Source organism: Trifolium pratense, linkage group LG1 (genome assembly GCF_020283565.1).
Source record: "Trifolium pratense cultivar HEN17-A07 linkage group LG1, ARS_RC_1.1, whole genome shotgun sequence".
Lineage (NCBI taxonomy): Eukaryota > Viridiplantae > Streptophyta > Magnoliopsida > Fabales > Fabaceae > Trifolium > Trifolium pratense.
The window spans coordinates 36,279,643-36,295,207 of record NC_060059.1 but is presented as its reverse complement, the minus strand read 5'-3'; the positions used below and the strand labels follow the sequence as shown (position 1 = coordinate 36,295,207).

General features: G+C 29.2%; 2 protein-coding genes across 2 annotated transcripts; one reads left to right on the top strand and one right to left on the bottom strand.

The window, feature by feature from the left end:
• Window positions 1-4,371: 4,371 nt before the first annotated feature.
• On the top strand, window positions 4,372-9,413 carry LOC123893356. Its single transcript, XM_045943242.1, has 5 exons — window positions 4,372-4,660; window positions 6,801-6,908; window positions 7,920-8,053; window positions 8,432-8,868; window positions 9,249-9,413. Exons 1-5 carry the CDS (start codon window positions 4,548-4,550, stop codon window positions 9,411-9,413), a joined length of 957 nt encoding a protein of 318 aa, XP_045799198.1. The 5' UTR covers window positions 4,372-4,547.
• A 1,008-nt stretch (window positions 9,414-10,421) lies between these two features.
• On the bottom strand, window positions 10,422-15,172 carry LOC123902884 (L-gulonolactone oxidase 3). Its single transcript, XM_045952698.1, has 3 exons — window positions 14,347-15,172; window positions 12,055-12,310; window positions 10,422-11,299 (listed from the first exon to the last, which is right to left on the bottom strand). Exons 1-3 carry the CDS (start codon window positions 15,028-15,030, stop codon window positions 10,473-10,475), a joined length of 1,767 nt encoding a protein of 588 aa, XP_045808654.1. The 5' UTR covers window positions 15,031-15,172; the 3' UTR covers window positions 10,422-10,472.
• Window positions 15,173-15,565: the final 393 nt, after the last annotated feature.

Here is a 15,565-nt window from a genome sequence, read left to right as displayed (position 1 = left end):
AGTTTGTTTTATATTTTTCTCATGATCAATGACTTCATTTCTCATATTTTGTCTTCATGCTTGTTGCCATATTACTTTTTTAAGTAAAAATTATTTTATAATTTACCTGTCACCCTTATGAAGTGTTCTTAAGCCAATGTCCAAATAGATATATGGAGAGTTGCATTCTTGTAATAATTAACTCTAGCTTTATTGTTAAAAAAATTATTAAAAAAAGCACTCTAGAGCATTTTAATTATATTACTTTCTCATGATATATGACAATCTCATTTTCATGCCTTGGCTTCGTCGAAATTTCTACACATGTGCTTTTGGATTTTTATTTTCTTTATCAATTTTTTTTGAATGGCAAATAATATTATATTATAAATAAAATCTGATTATATAAATTATTTTAACATACTTTATAAATTAAACAAAACTTCAGCACAAGGTTTTGTGTGATGATGTCGAGGTGTGGAGTGGAGCCTTGCATAGCTTTGAACGTACCTATGGTAAATCCCAAAACAACTTGAATTTTCTGTTGGATGACTAAGACGTAGTAATAAATTTTGGTCGTTGTCTCGTGAATTAGCTTAATTGACATAACATTGCATTATATATGTAGATAAATTTTTAGTCATTAAACTACTTGACAAAAAAATAAATAAATAAATTTTGGTCGTTTGATTTTAAATTAATAGAATTGAATTATATGAATTTAAATTAACAACGATCTAGATTGTTTGTTGTCTCGATCTTAGTTTATCCAAAAACTGTTAGAAACATACATATACCCATAAGAGAAACACTTCTATAGACACAACTACAAACTATTTCAATTTAGGCACACACACATAACCTAAATAAAATTTAAAAATAAAATAATTAATTGATATTGATTGATGTGACTAAATTATTTATAATTTAATTTTTATATTGATGTGAGTGTATATATAAAAAATTTGGGGTTGTACCCATAGTAGAATTGCTCATACCCATCATTAGATAATCATATATCTTGGCAGGAACATTACAATATACATAAGTCGATATTCATACATAGAATTTCACAATTACACAATTATTCTTTCAAGATGTAAAGTTATGGCAAGACCTTCACATGTCTTCCATGGTGCACTTGTTTAGATTGTTGGATTAAATAATTATTCCACAAAATTTTACTGTGTACACTCTATATAGATACATCACTCTATAAGAAAATAGTGAAAATTTTTCATCTCACCCACTCACTTTCTCACCTACCCCTGTTTTTCCATTTTTGTCATTCGTCAAAAAATTAGGAACGCGTTTTCCGAAATTTTTTTGCCTTTAAAAACAACTTCGGAATGTGTTTTTCGAATTTTTTCCAAATTTGAACTAAAAAAATTCGGAAAACGCGTTCCGAATTTTTTGACCAAGTCCAAAAATGAAAAAACAGGGGGTAGGTGAGAAAGTGAGTGAGTGGAATGAGAAATTATCGAAAATAATTTTAACCAGTGATAAGCCCAATAAGGATGGCGTCATGGTGAAGAGAGGAATTTTTTTTTTCTACCCCAACAATTATACCTTTACCCCAACAAATAATTTTTAGTTCCAATTTTACCCTTTTTATCATTTGACTTAACCCTTACAAATTTTGTTCGGAACATCAAAATTTTTTGGTAGTCAAAATTTCAAACCGGAACACTTAAAGAAAAGAGATCCGGTATGTAATAATGCAAACCAAACGGAGATAGTTACCGGATAAGTATGGAAAAGAATTCCGAAAGGTTTGCCTCAAGTGCAGTTTCGCAGACCTCCTTCGATTACAAATTTTTGGATGCTTCTTATACCACAAAAGATTAAAAACCTATAACAACACAATTTTCCAGATTTAATAACAAATCGAGGGTGTATTAACAGTGGCGGAACTAGGGGGTGGCTGGGGTGGGCCGCGGCCACCCCCGAAAAAATGAGAAATTACTTTAATACCCTTTGTATTTTTCTACTTTGAAACCTATATATATTTGTTGTTGCAAACAAATGTTGATAAGTAACGCGTAGCCTGGTGGTTCTAAAGAGAGATGTCCTTCTTTTGCTCTTGATGGTCGCAAGTTCAACCCTCACCTATGCCGGTCTTCATTTTTGTTCTTTTTTCTTTTGAAAATACTTTAATACCCTTTTCTTAAATAATTTAATAATTGGCTTCTTAAAAGTTGATTTTTTTTCTATTTTTTTCTTCAAGAAACAAGCCAATTATTTTCAAATAAAAACAATAATTCTCTTTTAAGTACACATGTATTATGATAAAATATATAGTTCTATACAATTAAACTTGTGCAAGTATTAATTTAAAATAAATCATTGATAATTTCAAGTCATTTGGCACACGTAGAATATTATTTACGGTATACAATTTAATTTTTTTATTACTTAAATTTTTATATGAAATCTAATTTTTTGTTTAATTTATATATTATTAATTTTCTAGCGGCCCCCCCTAATTTTATTTCCTGGTTCCGCCACTGGGTGTATAGAGAAACAAACAAAGATTACAAACATGAGCTTAGTGGGTTTTGGTTAGTGTTTGTTACGAACAGGCTTTCTTGACATCGTTTAGAGAGCTTCAATCACAATCAGAGAACTTCAATTGAAGGATTGCACGATTCTTGGGTTTAATCACAACCAGAGATCTTCAATCGTCCTCGCTTCAACCGTGGGTTATTGGGTTATTAGGGGTTTGGCTTTCGTTGGAAGGAGATCTAGAGTTGCAACCATAGGAATTAATAATGGAATAAGAATGAATCGAAGGAAGCCAAATCTTCACTTGAATTTTAGCCAAAGTTTTAATGTGTTTAGCCACGGTTTAACCGTGGCAAAATTTCCGGATTTCTTTTTCGAACTTTTCCGGTAGCTATCTCCATTTGATTTGCTTTATAACATACCGGATCTCTTTCTTTATAACATACCGGAACTCTTACTATGAAAAAAAAAAAATACCAGATCTCTTTTCTTCAATTGTTCTGGTTTGAAATTTTGAATACCGAAAAACTTTGATAAAAAGATTAAGTCAAATGATAAAAAGGGTAAAATTGGAAATAAAAATTATTTGTTGGGGTAAAGATATAATTGTTGGGGTAGAAAAAAAAAATTTCGTGAAGAGATGAAAATAGTTGTTGAAACCCCTGACTTGGCCCAATAGGAATAGGGTGTGAAAAACATTATTCTGGATTAATTTTCTCATGAATACACAAAATGATAAAAAAAAAAAAAAAAAATGTGTGGAATTGTCATGGAGCGTCTAGTTTGGATTTTTACAGATTGGGCAAGTAATATATAGATAACCATGCACTGTCAAAAAAAAATATAGATAACCATGCATAGGGAAATTCTAGTATAGACACAAATATAAATGATAGGTGTTCCCATGCATAAACCTAATGTGATTGCGATTATGGAGACAAAGACAATGGTGGGTCCTATAGTGTTAAACAATACCTTCAAGTTGTTGGATTTCAATCATGTGTCACAAGAGGAGAAGAAAGGAGCTCAAGTATCATTACGATGTTGTAATAATTTTCTTTAAAACGAGCGATGTTACTGTCATATAGTTCATTTGTAATTTGAAGAGTCTTTTTCATGTGATTGGCTTAGATGGTTTGGTTCAATCTCAATGATACCTTTCATTTTCATTCACAAAATGTCATATGGCTTAGATGATTTGGCTAGTTATGTACTTTTAGTTTAGTTATCAAATTTTTGGACACCAATTGCCCTTACTTTGGACACATGGCAACATTTTAAATAAGGGCAATTGAGAATTTTCTAGAACAATCAACTTTATTATATAGATTAGATATCAATGATTTGCACCCTTATTGATCTAGGAGTTATGGGGTCTAAATATATTTGGAGGGTCCTTTGATTAATGTCTTTTCCCGTATTTTTTAGCGCAGGATAAAGCATTGAACAATGGTGAGTGGAAGATTATGTTTCTAGAGTCGAAGTTAATTTTTCAAAGTATATGCACTACAAAAATTCAATTTTGAAATGCATATACATGTATTTTAGAAATTTTTTTTTTCATACAAATGATATAATGTGTTTTGGAAATAAAGTTTCATTTAAAAACAAAAAAATAATTGCATTTTTTATAAAAGATTCTAAAAAGGGTATTGAATGTAAAAAAAAAGAAATTGAAAACGATTAGCCGTAAAAGATAAATAAGGAGGTGCAAAACCAACTCCCATCTAGTTTGGCTCATTTATATATTGTTCAAGTAGACTCTTTAAACTAGTGGGCCCGTATATGTAGAAAGGCTTAAGTTTTGAATTGCGTGAGAAAAGAGACTCCTTGTTGGTGTAAGATAAGTGTTTGTCTGATTCACCAATGTAAGTTATAACCTGACATTGAATGAAAGATATGTTTTGAATAGGGTTAAGATAGCCAAAGATATAAGAAGCTTGGATCAACTGCTTTAGTTGTTGGGCCCTTCACTATTGTTCGGAAGCTAACCGGTTTTGGGTTGGGCACTCGAAGTAGGCCCATTTACCAACCTATACATTTTCGTAATACCATATAGGGTAATGATATATAAGTCTTTCTACCATTGCGAGCGCAACACATTTTTGCCGCAGCATAAGAGAAAACCTAGATACACATTAAGTGCAGATCTCATCAATTCAAGCAGGCAAATCAGGTATGAATTAAATCTTAGCATGTTTAATTTTGTTTTCCAATTCCGACATGATTCAATTATATCACCACTTAAACAAAACTCTACTTATTCTTGAGATATTGTGATCTTTTTATCCGTGTAAAATGGTAGTTTAAAGAATGATACATTGTCTCGAAATTGGTGTATTTATCAATCATGTCCGAAGACAAAATTTTGTGTTTATTTTCCCTTTTTTTAAGCTTTGTCATGACTTTGCGATTGATATGAATTTTAAAATAATTTTTTCTAAAAAATAATATAGGGATAATCACAAATTCATTTGCATAAATGACAATCAAAATAGATCTGAGAATAAAATTTAAGAATTATTCCTTCGATTTGAATTCAAGATAGTTTTAAAATCACACATATACGCCAACATATTTTGGTTTTAAAGTTTCCTTGGGGAATTTGATTTTTAGGGTTACATGTTATTCATATTTGACATGGACACGGACAAAATATCATATGACAATATTATAAGACTTAATTCGAATTTAGCTATTTGAACAAATTAAATGGTTCAATTGCCGTTAATTTGGATATTATATAGTCTATTTAACTTGTATAATAGCTTTTATTGTACAATTTGTATGCAATTTATTTTATTTTTTGTCGAATAATCTAGTTCTCATAATTTCACTTGTTAAAGTGACTAAATGAGAAATCCTGAATTCGAACTTTGGTCGCCTCTGTATATTGCAATTTTCCAACCAACTAAATTATCCTCACATTTACATTTGTATCCAATTGTCAATTAGGCTTATAGGAATTGATTATTGAAAATTTAATTAAATTATAATTTAAATATAATTTTAAATTTTTATGGTTTTAATTTATTTTAGTTTTAAATATATTATTTAATTATCATTATTTGACTAGTTAAGGATTTACAAGAAGAACCAATGACCCGTCAAAAAAAGAAAAGAAAAAGAAGAACCAATAACTTTTGCTCTATTGTGTTGATGATCAATCTTACTTTATAGTTGGTGGTCAATTGAAATATATTAAAGTTATTGTCTAAATTTTCAATTCTTAAAATACTAGTCAAAGATTTGTTGGATCTAAAGAAAGAAAAAGGAATTGAACATTTTTAAATGGAAGAGTGATTCTATTTAGGAAGAATCCATTCTTTGAATTATCTGTCAAATTGGTAGCACTTGAAAGAGGAAAAAAATTATATTCTATATTTTTTTTGGTACATAAAAATTATATTCTTTACAATTAGCATTTTTGTATAGTCTATTGTAACCGTTAGGTTAAAAGAGATAATTTTACTCTATCTTAATCTAACAATCAACTACACCGTAAATTCAATTATAAAAAATTTATTTTTTTCCGCTTATTTAAATTTATCATATGACCTAAATTTTACAATGCAAGTTTTTATTACTTAAGCCATTAAAATAACTTACGACCAACCTACTTAATTTATAAGCTCTTTCAAGTACATTTCAATAAACTTATACTTATACTACATATTTCTTTTTTGACAAACAATTATATATAGGGATGGCAACGGGCGACCATGGGTGCGAGTTTGACACTTACCAAACCCACACCCAAAATCATCACCCAAACACAAACCCAAAGGCTGTTCGGGTGGCAAAACAACACCCCCGCCCACACCCATTGGGTTCGGGTTTTTTCCACCCAAACCCAAACCCGCACCACATTTGAAAATAATTTGCAAATTTAAGAAATTAAATTCCAACATAGACTTTGAATTAAATTACAACTAAAATTAAGGTCTTCCAAGGAAATTCAAACGTAGACTTTCAAGAAATTAAATTACAACTAAAATTTAAGGTCTTCCAAGGAAATTGAGGGAGACTATGAGGGTAATTAGGTAATTATAAAATATTTCGGGTGGGTGCATGAGTTTCGGGTGTGAGTTTGACTGATACCAAACTCACACCCATATTATCGGGTGTCACCCGAACCCAAACCCAATCAAAACGGGTTTCGCCCGTTGACTTGGGTTTGAGTTCGGGTGGGTCTTTCGGGTTTGAGTTTTTTTTTTGCCATCCCTAATTATATACCTATAAATTAAACTCTTATGAACTTTTTTTGTTTGGTCAAAACTCTTATGAACTTATTTTGGTAAATATGTCATTTATAGTCATCAAGAATTCATCATGGCAAAATCTATCAAAATCGGTTCACTATGGATAGAGTTATCCGAAGACAACCATTTGGATGCACACCAATCTGAAGCTTCCACTATACGGTAAGACTTGTTCCTTAATTATTATATATATATCCTCTTATTACTTTAATTTAATTATTATTATCTAATTAACATAAAATGTAGTTTCTTAGATTGGATTGCTTTAATTTATCTAACATTGCAAAATATATATTTGCCTTCACTTAAATTTATATGTATGTTGTTACTAATATTTTTCATTGATGTTATATTGTTGTCCTATATATAGATGATGTAAAATATTATTTTGAAACAAAAACTAAAGGTAAACAGTACCCCGGGCACGAGTGCACTCTTTAAGCATCTTAAATAATAAGTTTTTGTTAAAATTTTATGAAAATGTGTAAAGTTAACGCATTGAAAATCGAAACAATTCAACTTTTTGGATAAATTATTTCTTTAAAGAAAATGCTTAAAGAGTGCCACGGGGCACTGTTTAACAAGACCCAAAACTAAATTATTATAATTAGTAACTATAAATACTCTCTCTGGTTCACTAGATACATCAATTTTTTAATGAATCTAAAAAACAAACATTTTATTATATACAGGAAGTATGTAGAATTATCATAAACGAAAACGAATACATCTCCCCAAAGTGTCATGTCCATGTCTCATTTACGTATGTCATGTCAAAGGGTCTAAGGGAGCATAAGGAGTAACATCGGGATAAATGATTGAGAATACATCGTATTTCCTCCGTCCTAATTTTATTGATACAGTTGAATATTTCACGAATGCCGATGCATAACTTTGATGATTAATATTTTTAATTGTATAATAGTAAAAACTATAAAAATTTGATATTTTGACAATACTCATCGAGACGAATCAAACAACATTTTATATGTTAATATTTATATTTGTTTATTTGTAGAAAAATAAGGTCAAATTAATATGTGTGAATAGTGCACAATAGTAAAATGTGTCAATCAAATTGGGACGGAGGGAGTACTATATACTATTATATTTAAAATCAGAGGGAGAATATGTCAATTCAATATCTTAACTCGTCTTTTATGGTTAATTCAGTGATGAACAGTCGGAGCAGCAACCATCACATCCATCGGTAGAAAATTCAAATAATAATGTTGTCAACTCTGAAGCTGATGATATGATGATCATCAGTGATGATGATAATGAAGCTGAACTTGTTAAAAACACAGGTAACTACAAAGATTATTAATTTTTTATTTTATTTAATACTCTTCATTTTTTAATAATTATCGAATTTGCAAAAAATAAAAAATAGAAGTCTCACATAGATTGTCCACTTTTAATTTAGATTATAAGTTTAATTGTTTACTATTCAATTTTATCATCAAACTAATGTTATTTGCACCACTTTTAAATTATTATTTTCCATTTTACATTTATATAACAGGGAAAATATACAAATAATCAATATAGATATTTGAATAAAATGATCATATTTTTTTCTTTGATTTATATTTTTTTTTTAATCTTTGTAAAATTGTTAAACGAGACAAATGTTGTGAGAGGGGGGAGTATTTTATATGTATTATAATTCTTTTCTTTTTCAGAAAAGCTAACTATCTTGGAAAATAATTGCAACATTCAAATATCAAGTGTTCCACCACCAAATGTTTGTCAAGGTAATATAACTTCAAAGGATTCTCCAAAAAAGATTAGATTGCTAGCAGACATATTTAAAGAATTGGATTCAAAAAAGACAATATATCATGCTAAGAAGAAACAAATAAGTCAATGGATCAAAGAAAGTGAAAACATGATTCCAACAATTGAAGTTGATGAGGGTAAAATGAAAGCTTCAGATAATCATGAAGATGATGATGAATTGAGCATCGTTAACAAAGGAAAAGAAAAAATAAATAAAATTAATAATGACTCGGATTCATCATCTTCATGGAATGAGGAAAAACTTTCCTCTGCCTCTCACTTTGAGCTTTTCCCACGCGATCCCCTGCTGTTTGGAGAAGGCGCCTCCAAATTTTTTGAAGTAAGTACTAATAACTTATAATACTCACTTTCTAAAATTGTTTTTCTTAATGCATGTCTAAATTAGTGGTAGGATTGTTAAAATTATAGTGTTATCATGATTTTACCAATGTTGGATTTGTTTTGATTATTAGTTTAATTTCTTTGTATTTAGTCTTTGCAATGCAATTCTAGCTTAGTAACCATGGCAACAGTTTTCCATTTACAACTACATTTTTTAACAACTGTGTGAAATATTCTTTTTAGTCTATGAACATTTTATTTTATCTATCTTATGAAAAAGGAAGAGAAAAAAATTCTAATAACACGCGACAAAATTGTACATTATATGAAGTATAGAGTTTAATTTCTACCGACAAAAAATTTATTTTATTCTTGCAGGAAAATAGTGTGTCCGCGGACACAATTGAAGAGTATGGAGCTGATGATATTATAATGGATGACGATGATGAGATTTTTCAATACAATTCAATGTATTTTGATAGTGAGACTGATGAAGAGGAGTTGAAGAAGAATCCCAAAAGAAGAAAATGGGGAAAAGATTGATTTTCATCCCAAGAAAGAAATTTGGTTTGGAAACTTTAATTTATTTATTTCTATTTGATGATAGAAGTGGTATAATTAGACATGATGTACAAGTAGTTGGTACAAGAATTGTTGTTTGAAATGGGCTGATTTGGAATTTTAAGGCCCATTTATTTTTATTTAACAATATTTGTTTTTTGTTTTGAAGTTTTATTCTGTGATGGATGGAATGACATTTAGTTCTGAACTTTTTTAATTGCGATGATAGATAGATGATTGAAGTTAATTAGAGAATGCATTTTTTGAAACACTAGAAATGTAATTTCGAAACCTTTTAGAAATTTCTAGAAAATATTCAATATATTTTTAAAATGCATATTCAAAGGTTTTTATAAATATTTTTTTTTAAAATAATTTATTTATTCATTTACATGATTTTTGAGAAATCAGCTATTTTGTATTGAAACTGTTTCGACTTTAAGTATGTTATACATTTGAGTTATTGTCCACTTTGAGTTTTATGTCAATTATCGCAATTTTGTCCTTATTTATAAAAAGTCTTTGTGGATAGAGAAGTGTAAGTAAGTATTTATAAACTACTAATTAATGACATCGATTCTCAAGCAATGTGAAACATTATGGTGTACTAGAACAATAGCCCTTACTAAAGGTTAAGGGGCCATAGGATCTTCCTACGTGACTTTAAACCATCGATTCTCACATACGTCGCCAATGTAAACCTGCAATTTGCGCAACACTTTTCTAATGTTTTGTCCACTTCAGAAGTTGTGAAATCCCTCATAGTTTTATCTTTAGTTAAAAATGTTTTAGTATATAGAGCCATAGAGGAGTGTAGACGTTTATAAACTACTCTTATAATCGATTATCAAACGATTCAAAACTATTTGTTGTATCGAAACATCAATTATTTTATAAAAAAAAATCAAGTATTCAATATATTTTTAAAATTCATAATCAACATATGCAAGAGGCTACACAAATTTCAAATATACTAGAGTAAAAATGTGCCTCATCAAATCTTGATTCAACTACTTCAAACAAATCAAATACATCATTACCTCATTGGAGTGAATCAGTGTTCACAAAGGTTGACAATTTCCTACAAACCCTAGCATCCTTGTAGACAAGACCATAATTACAATAATACCCTTTTTGTGGACTACAATGTCTATCTTCAGAACAAATACATTGTCCTTCCAAAGCACAACCATCAAATTTTACCAATTCCTTCCCATATAAAATCTCATCTGACCAATCACCAGAAAACACATTTTGTGGATCCATTTTATTTTTAGCATCAATAAATAAATTAAACTTAGGATATTTATTTTTCACATTTATAAATGCTAAGTTCCTATTCTTAGCCCAATGTGGCTTAGCACCATACTTAAAAAATGCAATTTGTTCCAATTCCTCCCACACATCTTGGTTTAATCTAGGGGTAAATTGGTCATTTGCTCTATAATAATTGAAATCAATCACTATAGAATCTTCTGATTGTCCTAGGTATGCTTCTGAGGCTTTAATGTAACGTATCATAATTCCATTATAGTTGTCTATACCACAAAAATTTTGTGGATTTATATCTCTTAGTTTTTTCACATCTTGAATGAAGTTTCCAAATTTTGATGCAGGGAAAATTGCTGTTGATTCATAGAAGAACAATCCTTTGATTCTTGGATCCCAAGCACATGATGTGTCTATTTTTGATGAATATAAGCATGAACCTGAAGTTTGTAATTTTCCTTGGTAACCAATTACAGGGTAGCCAGTGAAGATTAGGCCATTGTTCTTCAAACCATTGGCTGTTAATTTCTTGAATGCCAATGTTGTTGATGCTGTTAAACATTTTCCATTTGTGTTTCCTAAGTTTTCCAACAATTTTTCTGCATGACAATGTATATATGTTATGGCTTCCATATAAACTTTGGGCTATGTTTAAGTTTTAAATTGCAATGAGTCAACAAAAAAAAATTGCAATTGTAGTTGGGTTGCAACATTTGATATTATCAAACATCATAGATAAATATGGTATAATTGCAATTTTGATCCTTCTATTTTGCCACATTTACGATTTTGGTCCCCTCTACTGTCTCATTTGTTCCGTTATCCCTCTTGCTCTTCATCCAACGGTTAACCGTGTATAAAAAATAAATTAATTAAAAGAAATAGTTTCAAAGAGAGAGAAAAAATATAAATGGACGACTGAGATGATGGTAGCATGGGCAGCAGAAGAGAATGAGCTGGAGAGGATCCAAATCTCAAAAAAATACAAGATATTTAGAAAATGAGGAACCAAATTTGTATCTTTAAAAATAGGACTAAAATCGTAAATGTGACAAAATAAAAAAATCAAAACCACAATTGACCAAAAAAAAAAAAAAAAAGACCAAAACCACATTGAAGATAATGTGGCGATCATTGCAGTTGCGATGTGGTTGCAGACTAAAGTTAAAATATGAACGCGATCATAATTGTGGTCGTATCAACCACATGTCTACAATTTCCCATGATATGAAAAATCATAACAGAAACTGCAAACGCAATTTAAAACCTCGTCTTTATTTGGTTATTGCTTTCTAATAAGAACAATATGACGATGATTTAAGAAGAGTAAAAGATGATTAAGATAATTATTTACCTGCTCCTCTAACTGACTCAGAGATTAAGATGTTATTAGCTTGAAATCCAATGAAATCATAGACTCCATCACCACTGGTATCTAAGGGAACCCTGAAGTCATATCTATAAACGGCTGTGTGTCTTGATGGATACCAAGTTATGTCTGCAAACTCATACTTCTTTGCATGTTCTATGTATTCATTTTCAATATTATTATCATCAGTGAAATTGAAGGTTATGCTTCTTTTGAACCTATGCTCAATAGATAACTTTACCTGCAAGTTTAACAATGTAATTTATGAAAATCTGAAATTATATATATGATCACTTACAATATGAATTGAATTCAAGTAGTTATCGAGTTCAATTATAAAGGAATTGTACGAGAGAATATGAGTTCAAACTCCGACTAGAACAATATTATTTCAGACTTACTTATCTTTCGTTCGAACCACGAATAATATAGTTCCTGCCAGAATCCAGACGGTTAAAAATACTAAATTATATTTTAAGATTGATGCAATGTTTTAATTTAATTTAATTCATTCATAAAATTTTGTAAAGCTACACCAATAAGATTGATCAATATTCACCACACAAAAAAAAGAAGAAAGAATGCATGATCAATAGCATTGAATATAGCAACAAAAAAAGAAAAAACGCGTTATGCACCGTTAGCAATGAATGATAACGGAAGTCCATCATGTGATGTGTATTGTTTTTCATAAACGCACCAAACAGCTCGAAAGCAACAAAAAAAATATTTTTTTTATAATATTGAATTTTAAAAAATAAATTTTATGAGAATTTAATCAAAAATATTAAAATTTATTTGAACTTATTTGTTACGGTACAGATTAAAAGAGTAATTTAGATATTCATATTAACTTAACTTAGTTAGTAAGAGACGTTGCATTATATATGTTGCGGCCGAGAATCGAACCATAAATATTAAATACTCTACTTTTTTTTTTGACAATCCATAAATACTTAATTTATTCACTTTAAACGTGAAATTTTAATCATTAGACGTACTTGGAAAAAAAAATCTTTAAAATTAAAATGATAATTCGTGCACTTATTCTAGAGTAAATTGAAAATGATAATGACTAACAATGAATTGGTCTAAGTGGTAAGGGTTTTGGTCTCCTTTAAGCATGTGGTTAGAGGTTCGATTTATGACTCATTTGTATGGAGAAAATTCGATTGGGAGGGAAAAACCCACCTTGTGTGCCCCACAGGTTCTCCGACGGAAATTAGTCATCGCTAACGACGGTGAAATCTTCGTACCAATATCATGGTAAAAAAAAATGGCTTAATCGCATTTTTTATCCCCCTATTTTACCTATCTTGCAAAATTAGTCCCCCTATTTTTAAAATCAAACATCTTTTACTTTCACAGTTCCTAGTTTTTTCTTCTTCTTCTTTTCTTTGTTCACATATCAAATATGTTTTTTACAACTTTTTTTTTTAACAAATTCTACGACTTTTCTTTACAACTTAACTTTTGATTCATTGTAACTTTACTTTTTTTTTACAACAATTCAATATTTTATTTTAACGATTGTTAATTATATTTATATATATATATATATATATATATATATATATATATATATATATATATATATTGACAATTGATTCATTAATATATAAAAAAAATTATTTTACTTATTTATATTATTTCATTGTTCCCTTTTCATTCTTTTTATAAAGTTTTTTTTTTCATTTTATTATTGGTATATATTGAGTTTATTTTTTTAAAATTATTGATTTATTCGAAATTTTTAAAATCCATAATGTACTTTTAAATCTGAAAAATATGTGTCATGAATCCATTCAAATCTTGTATTAAAAATCTTAATCGTAAAAAGTCTTTTAAGAAAAGTCTTTCAAAATCTTACAAAATCAATATATAATCTCATAAAGTCTTTTAAAAATTTCAATATTTTTTATTGCCGAAATAGTCTTTCAAAATCTCAAACCAATACCTTCTCTTACAATTATTTCTCATTTTAGAATTAGAATATTAAATAAGCATTAATCACTTATTTTTACCATATTTAGTTTTAGAAATTAGTTATCAGTTTTTCTTTCCTATTTTCATGGAAAAAATACATAGTAGTACCTACAAAAGTACTAAATACCAAGGCCACTAGCATCGCTATAGTGGTAAAAAATTTGGGTAGTACGCTATAGGTTCTGGGTTCGATCCCCACTCATAAAGTACTAATACAAAAAAAAAAAGTACTAATACAAATAAAGTACTAAATAAAGGAAAAAAATTGAAATCATATAAAACAAACTTTACCTTAGAGATAGCACCCAAAACTCCAAGAGAAACTATAGCAGCATTAAACAAAGGATCATGTTTATCCAACTTCAAAATCTTAGCATACCCTTCAGATTTAGAACCAGGAACAACAATATTAATCCCTAAAACATAATCATGAAAAGCACCACCTTTACCCCACCAAGAACTACCATGTGCACCAGTGCTAATTACACCTCCAATTGTAACACCTTCCCAATAAGGTGCAGAAACTAAACTAAACCCATTTTTCTCAACTTCATCAATCAATTGACGAAGTTTCACACCTGAATCAACGGTTACAGTTAAATTGGTAGCATCAATTTGAATCTCAGAATCATATTTTTCTGTGCTGATAAAAAAGGCTTGGTTTTTATTTTGTTGTGGACATGAAAGTGTTGGGATTGTGTGTGAGAATTTTGTGACAATTTTTGCTTTAAGGTTGTTTTGAACAACATAGGAAACTGCTAAACGAAGTTGTTGTTCTGTTGTTGGGTATGTCACATTGAGTGCATAACATGTTTTGCGGTCGTTCCATGTTCCATACGAGTTTTTTAAGGTGCAGATTGTTTGGTTGCATTGTATTGGTGATTGTGGAGTTAGGCTATGGATTAAAGGGATTGAATCTATGATGAATAGTGGAAGTATATGAATTATGCCTAAAATCCACCATATGAAACCCATGTGGATGATGATAATGATGATGATGGTGGTGGTGGGTGGTGAAAGAGTATTGATGAATTCAAAGGGTTATGATTTTTGTGATTGAATTTGTTGAGGGGTTTATATTGTGTTGGTTATAATACAATTATAATACTTTGTACTACCTCCGATCTTTTTTATAAGAAAAATCACATGAATATAATAATATAATATACGTAAGATATATAAGTTATTTAATGAATATAAAAAATGAGTTGTTTCTTTTAAAAATAATTGGAGGAGTAATTTAGAAAACGTTAATATACCCTTTCTATTTCAAATTATAAGAAAAAAAAAATTACACTTATTACCAAAAGTAAAATATGATAATTTGAAGTTTAACTATTTGTGTTTTTCTTAAAATAAGTTTCATGAAATGATATAAAAATGAAATTTATTGGTCATTGATAATATGAAAAAGGAAATAGGGTAAATTAAATATAATTTGCATTTAATTTCATGAGAATAAGTAAAAATAAATATTAAAAATAATAAAAGTTGGATTTTTTTTTACTTA

Excerpts from the sequence above, each read along its gene's own strand:
- LOC123902884 (XM_045952698.1), bottom strand. The coding sequence starts at position 15,030 with ATGGGTTTCATATGGTGGATTTTAGGCATAATTCATATACTTCCACTA. Across the intron at positions 12,311-14,346 it reads TTTTGGGTGCTATCTCTAAG|GTAAAGTTATCTATTGAGCA; the intron begins GTAAAGTTTGTT and ends TTAAACTTGCAG. Across the intron at positions 11,300-12,054 it reads TGAGTCAGTTAGAGGAGCAG|AAAAATTGTTGGAAAACTTA; the intron begins GTAAATAATTAT and ends ATTGTCATGCAG.
- LOC123893356 (XM_045943242.1), top strand. The coding sequence starts at position 4,548 with ATGATATATAAGTCTTTCTACCATTGCGAGCGCAACACATTTTTGCCG. Across the intron at positions 6,909-7,919 it reads TCTGAAGCTTCCACTATACG|TGATGAACAGTCGGAGCAGC; the intron begins GTAAGACTTGTT and ends TGGTTAATTCAG. Across the intron at positions 8,869-9,248 it reads GCGCCTCCAAATTTTTTGAA|GAAAATAGTGTGTCCGCGGA; the intron begins GTAAGTACTAAT and ends TTATTCTTGCAG.